The sequence below is a fragment of the Arachis duranensis genome, chromosome 2 (assembly GCF_000817695.3).
Source record: "Arachis duranensis cultivar V14167 chromosome 2, aradu.V14167.gnm2.J7QH, whole genome shotgun sequence".
Taxonomy (NCBI): domain Eukaryota; kingdom Viridiplantae; phylum Streptophyta; class Magnoliopsida; order Fabales; family Fabaceae; genus Arachis; species Arachis duranensis.
In genome coordinates, this window is record NC_029773.3 from 70,875,210 (window position 1) to 70,882,124 (window position 6,915).

The 6,915-nt window shown below is 35.1% G+C and overlaps 1 protein-coding gene across 1 annotated transcript; it reads left to right on the forward strand.

Annotated features, from left to right (window-relative positions):
• Positions 1-3,339: 3,339 nt before the first annotated feature.
• LOC107474889 (uncharacterized) lies at positions 3,340-3,982 on the forward strand. Its single transcript, XM_016094537.1, has 2 exons — positions 3,340-3,528; positions 3,764-3,982. The coding sequence occupies exons 1-2, from the start codon at positions 3,340-3,342 to the stop codon at positions 3,980-3,982; spliced, it is 408 nt and encodes a 135-aa protein (XP_015950023.1).
• The last annotated feature ends 2,933 nt before the right edge of the window (positions 3,983-6,915 follow it).

A 6,915-nucleotide genomic window follows, 5' to 3' on the forward strand; every position in this document is an offset into this window, starting at 1 on the left:
TAGTGAGTGAGTTTATTTGTCTGATCTTTGTAATACCCTAACTTTTAGTACCTCATGATCGCACTAAAATTCTGGGTGTCACCTACCTCTATTCTTTTAATTTCATACTATATTTATTTAATATTGAACTTTTGCGAATACGACTCGAAACCTTTAATTAAGAAAAAGAAAATCCTTTATTTTAAACCACTGAACCACAAAGGTATATATATTCACATAGCATTAATACATAGACTTATTTCAAGATTCTCAAAAACAAATTCTGCCCCTCTAAAAACTAAAAACAAATAAATGACGAGGAGAAAATAAAATCTAACAACTTAACTCGTAAACATAATCTTCTATGCTCCTGTAACTCCGCACTAAACCTTCGCACTTGTAACTGAAAGGAGTGGAAATAGGGGGTAAGAATTGGGGAGTTCTTAGTAGGGTCGGGGTAGTTAGTTAAGTCGGGATTATCACAGCTCAACTTAATTCACAGCCCAGCACAAGGATCCAGAACAATAACCAGACATAGAAGTTTAAATTAACAAGCAAAGAAAACCACGAACACACTCAAGCAATCACAAACAATTCACAACACCGAACCAAATGCAAAATATATAAACAAGGATGATGCATGCTTATTCCTATAGTAGGTAATGAGCTCATTTGTCAGTTTTGACCCACACCCGACGCAATCCAACTTGCAAGTTGGATAAGGCATTCCAGCAACTTAACTTCTGTAAGTTTCTACTTCTTGCAGACGCTGATTCTCCAGCTAAAGTATGTCGAACATCACCTCTGCAAGTACTTGCAGGCGCTGATTCTCCAGTTGAAACATGTGATCCCATCTCCTAGAAGCCATTCCATATCTATGGGCATCCCCGTACAATCACAAACAAAGCACACGGCTTATTAACATCTATCCTTTGGCACCTTAACCATATTATCGTCACCCTCTCGTGACCTTCCCATAATCATACATGCCGATTTATCTTCTCGTTTTCTTTTAAAACCGAAACCACCTATTTATGAAATTCTCCAAAACCTTTAAAACAATTTCACTTAAAACCAATTCTTCTTTCAAAAGACAAAGGGAAACCATTGATCAGTTAACCCTCAGCAAAGCCTCTAAACTTTAGCGGAGCGACAATCAATCTCATTTTCTTAAGTTCATTAGAAATCATTAACAATCATTGTTTTCTTAAATTGAATTAATCAAATAAAGTTTCTAAATCAAATCAAAACCAAATCATACAAATCATAGGTTTCAAACCAATGTCAAAACCAACACCAATTCCACTTCCATCCTTAAAATTAATTCTTTAACTTTTTCCAAAACATCGCAAAACGAAATCATTCAATTACTTTTAGAGTTTACTAAAACTTCTATGAATGAAATTTTTTAAGTCAAATTCAAAACATAATCCCCTTTCATATTTAAATCAACCTTAAAACATAATACTTCTCTTAAATAATTTAAAATCGTAAAATAATTCTTTTCTAAATAAATCAAACTCAAAACATATACTTTTCTTAAATGAATTAAACTCGAAACATAACTATTTTCTTAATAAATAAAAAATTAAATAATACAACTTTTCAAATCCAATATTTTTCTAAATAACATTTCAAACAAAGTCTTAAATTTTATAACAAAATTTTGACAGCATCTCTCCTAAAATTCGGACTTTGTCACCCTTCTCGGGTCCCATCCAAACCATTTCTCAAATTCTTTCAAATTATTTTCAGTAAATCAAAACCATTTCTAATATCAACAAAATTTATAAAATTAAACCAATTAAAAATTCAACCGCTTCCAAAATCAAACCATTTCTATATCTCAAAGCATGCCATCATTTCATTTCTTATTAAATCTCAATATCATCATCAAATCTCAACAATTTCACTTGATTACCAACAATATTTCATCCCCAAATTTATCAAAATAATTTGGTTCTTGGCTACACTTAAATTGACTGAACCCCAAACTAATCACAAATATCAATATATCACAAAAATTTAACAGAAATTCAGTCAAATTTAATCAATAATCAATCAAACGAACATTCACTTATCAAATTCATATTCAATTATTATAAAATTACCAAACCCTACCTCCATATAGAAATCACAATAACAAAAACTTCGGAGAAGCTTTCTGACTGAGCTGCTGAAGAAGAAAACGTTAGAAATCGTCTGTGCCTCCTAAAACTCCAATTGGCCGAACTCAAGGGAAAGGAGAGCTATGTCACCGTCAACTTCTATAGAACAAAAGTAACATCAACATGGAGAGTAAGAAGATACGAACACTTTTATTGGGTTGGATTTTTTATTAGAGTTACGGATCTCAAGAAATCGAACGTCAAAGGTTTGTGGCTTCCATGGAGTTTCTCGTGCTTTCTCTGTTTTCCTTTCTTGGCTTCGGTCAAAATGAAGGGAAGTATGAGATTAATGTGTTATAAGGGCATGTCTCAGGTGACACGTGTCATATTCTTAAGCTGCTGAGTCAGCGATTCAAGTTATAAATATCTTAAACGGATAACTATGAAAACTGAATATATTAAAACACAAGTAATAATATATATGAGTTACTAATATAAATGACATTAGTAACATAATGATAAAAGATATACGATGAAGTATTAGCAAAATTAAGTTCACCGAAAAGTACCGATATTTACTCATATTGGCAGATATCTAGCTCGATAATAAATTATTAACTAAACTTTATTTTAAAATTAAAAATATTAATTACTCAAATTAAAATATATATATAATTTTCATTATTTATAAATTACTAAAATTATAGTTTTAATTTTGTAAAATATTTTAGCATAATAAAAATATATATAAGAAATTTGAATTTAATTGAACTAAAATAGTTATAAAATTAATTTAATTACTTCTAATAAAATAATTTCTAAAAATAAGGAACTCCAATTAATAAAATAAAGGGTTAAGTACTTTTTTATCCCTAAGGTTTGGGGTGAAAATCAAATTTGTCCCCGACTTTTTTTTGTTATTAAAATCATCCTCAACGTTACAAAATATTATAAAATCATCCCTTTTTTTTTTACCAAATTATACTTAACAATTAATAAAAATAATATGAAAAAATAAAAACAAAATCCCACCCCACCCTACCTTGGTGTCTCTTCACTGTCTTCCCTCCCCATCCCCTTTTTTCTACCATTCTCTTCGAAACCACGTCCTCCCCAACCCCCAATTCTTCTTCTCTCCCTTTTCGTCACCCTACCATATTAACCCTACCGTCGTCGAGCTTCTGGTGGTGAAGGAATATGCTCTTTCCTCTCTCTCGATCTGTTCCTATCCTCAGCCATAGTTACGATAGAGATGGAGAAGAAGTTGAAGCAGTCGTGCGATGCAACTAAGGCCGCGAGTGCGATCACCGCGAGGACGGCGGAGCTGGAGACAGAGTTGGCAACGCTCCAACATGACTCCATATCGGATATGAGAGCCACCGAGGAGATGATGGCTGAGGCTGCTAAGCTTAGGAAGCTGCTACCAGAGATGGAATCTAAGGTGAAATTGCTGGAGTGAGAAGTTGAATTCCTAAAGAAGGACAAATCTGAGAGTGAAGAAAAAATTAGGGATTTGGAGAAGAAAATTAGGGCTTTGGAGAAAAAAGATGTTGATGAGAGGAACAAGTGGACTAGGATTGAGGAGGAGTTGAGGAGAAAGATTCAAGAGAAGGAAAATGAGGTTTTGGAATTAGGGCAGAAGACTAAGGAATTGGAAAGCTTTGCAAAATTTGAAGAGCTCGGATATGGAGGAGTGGGTTAAGGAGAAACTAAGCTTGCAGGAGATACTGAAGAAGTCTAAGGGGAGAGAAAAGAGCTTGGAATTGTTTGTTGCTCGGTTGAAGGAAGAAGCAGGAGTGGCTGAGAATGTGGTCAGAGGACTAAACCAGAAGGTTGATACTGAGAATAGTGGAGTGAATGAAAATAGGGTTATTGTAGGGATGGGAATCGGGTGAAGGGTTTAAATGTTCAGTTGACTGTGGTGGCAGCTGGTTCTACTGTTGTCGTAGCTGCTGCTGTGATCTGGTTCTACTTTTGGTTGATCCATGAAAATAATGACAATGATGGTTTCTTATATGGCTTAATGTTTATTAAGCCTGTGAATTTGTTTTTCTTATTGAAAAGTTAGAATACTTATTGGTTGTTAGCACTTTCTTCTGAGGAATTAAAATAGCATTTGGTGTTTTGAGTTTGCTCACTACTTGACATTGATGATAAATTTAATTTGATAACCCTATTACTAATTTACTGCTAAAAAATTTTCTTGATGCTAAATTTTGTGCTCTGGTTTTTTCTTTTTCTGTTGTAAATCATTCTGATGAGGATGAGGATGAGGGTGACGGTGAGGGCGAGGGCAAGGATGTAGGTCGTTACAACCATCGCCTCACTTTTTGCTAGAAGGGCATCTATAGTGCCATCATACCCTTTCTTGTCGCCCTTTTAGATGAATACATAAAATTTTTTGTCGCCACTGTCTCTATCAATTTCAGTGCTTTTTCTTGCATCTTTCTATGCAAAGAACTCCCAGCCAATGAGTTAATCATCGTTCTTGAGGCTTATGAAATACCATCATAAAAGATTTGGATTTAAAGCCATTTGGAGAAGGCATGATATGTACATCTTCTAAGCATCTCCTTGTACCTCTCCCAAGTTTCATAGATCGACTCGCTCTCCTTTTAGAAGAATGAGTTGATGTCATTCCTCAACCGGGCTAGCTTTTGGGTAGAAAGTATTTAGTTAGGAATTTGCTAACTAAATCCTCCCATGAGGTGATGCTGTCCAAGGGTTGCAATTGGAACCATTGAGTAGCTCTGTCTCTCATAGAGAACAAAAATAGTCTCAGCCAAATAGCTTCGGGAATAACTCCATTACTTTTCACAGTGTCATATCATTGCAAAAAATTTGCTATATGAATACTTGGGTCCTCTTGAGAACTACCTCCAAATTGGTCCCTTTGTACCAATTGGATGAGTGATGTAAAATCCTTACTATCAGAATGTCACGCTTCCGGCTATGCCACTCTGATAGCAAAGATATTACGACGACTTCTATATATTTAATAATAAAATAGGAGCCTTTTAACTCCAAAATCGTATCGCTGTTTTCTTAAAAAAATCAAAAATACTTTGTTTTTACAAACATGCATCTATACAGATCACAATGCTTTACATGTATATATATATACACAAATATCCTTTACACAAATAACTTAAAAATATAATATACATACACATTATTACAACTCATATCTCTCTTACAAAAAGATAATAATAACAAAGACAAGGAAAAACCTAAAACTAATATATCCAAACAAAAATAGCATAATTAAGAACTTAGCAAAAACTTCCTAAGCTTCCTCGTCTGTTGATGAGCGGATATTTTATATACTTTTTGGCATCATTTTCATATAGTTTTTAGTATGTTTTGTTTAAGTTTTATCAAGTTTTCATAGGTTTTAGTGCAAAATTCACATTTTTGGATTCTACTTTGACTTTGTGTGTTTTTATGCAATTTCAGGTATTTTCTGGCTGAAATTGAGGAGTTAGAGTAAAAGTCTGATTCAGAGGCAGAGAAAGTGCTACAGATGCTGTCAAGATCTGACCTCTTTGCATTCACAAAATCTTTTCTGGAGCTACAAAAGTCCAAATGGAGCGTTCTTAACAACTTTGGAAAGCTAACATCTAGAGCTTTCTAGCAATGTATAATAGTTCATACTTTGCTTTAGAATTGAAGGCCCAAAACTGGCATTTAACGCTAGCCTCCAGCCCTATTCTGGCGTCCAACGCCCACAAGGAGGAGACCAGCGTCCAACGCCCACAAAGGACTCCCAAGCAGGCATTCAACGCCCAAGGAGCCTCCTAGCACGTGGATCTCAATCAAGCTCAGCCCAAACACTCACCAAGTGGGCCCCAGAAGTAAATTTTCGTACTAAAATACTATTTTACCCTTCTTATGTAATCCTTAGTCATTAGTCTAGTATTTATGTGAGAACTTTTAAACTTTTCAGAACCTTTTTACACTTTACACGTCTTACATTATATTTTCTATCAGTATGAGTTTCTAAACCTCCTAGGTTGAGGGGAGGAGCTCTGCTGAGTTTTATGGATTAATAAAGTACTACCGTTCTATTTCAATTTGTGATTGATTCTCTATTCTAAGATGTATCTTCGTTCTTCATCATTATGAATGCATTGAACTGGCACAAGGTTACCTCATTCTACATGGGTTCAGAGTGAGTCTTTCATCAGACAATGATGAACCACTAGCTTGATTATACATCTCTTAGACGGCTAATCCACGACTTCGTTAGGGACTTCTCGAGACACCAGTTCAGCCGAGGTATGGGGAGATTAGAGTCTTTGTGGTAGAGGCTAGAACCAAAGGCGCAGCTTTCTCTGATCTGGAAGATTTGACATTGTTTGTGGCATTTTGAATAGGATCACTAAGGAGAATGAATTGTAGGAGCTTCACCCTCAATAAAAATGGATCCGCACTAACCCTGGGGTTCAGATCTGGAGGAGCATTGGCAACCTCTCAAGAAAAGGTGTTGATCACTTACAGCCTGCCATAGAAGAAATCATTCACAGTTGGAGTAGACAGTAAGACCAGATTAATCCAGAAGAATAAAGCATCTCCGAAGCTTTAATCATCTTCATATCATTGCATTTACCATCAATTGAGTAATGTTTTCTTTATTTTCCTTTTATGTGCTTTAAACAAACAAACAATTTTTCTATCCGCCTGACTAAGATCTACAAGATAACCATAGCTTGCTTCAAATCACAATCCTCGTGGGATCGACCCTGACTCACTCAGGTATTACTTGGATGACCCAGTGCAATTGCTGGTTCAGTTGTGCGAAGTGTAATTCCATGCACCATCCGTCCTG

Excerpts from the sequence above, each read along its gene's own strand:
- LOC107474889 (XM_016094537.1), top strand. The coding sequence starts at position 3,340 with ATGGAGAAGAAGTTGAAGCAGTCGTGCGATGCAACTAAGGCCGCGAGT. Across the intron at positions 3,529-3,763 it reads TACCAGAGATGGAATCTAAG|AGCTCGGATATGGAGGAGTG; the intron begins GTGAAATTGCTG and ends CAAAATTTGAAG.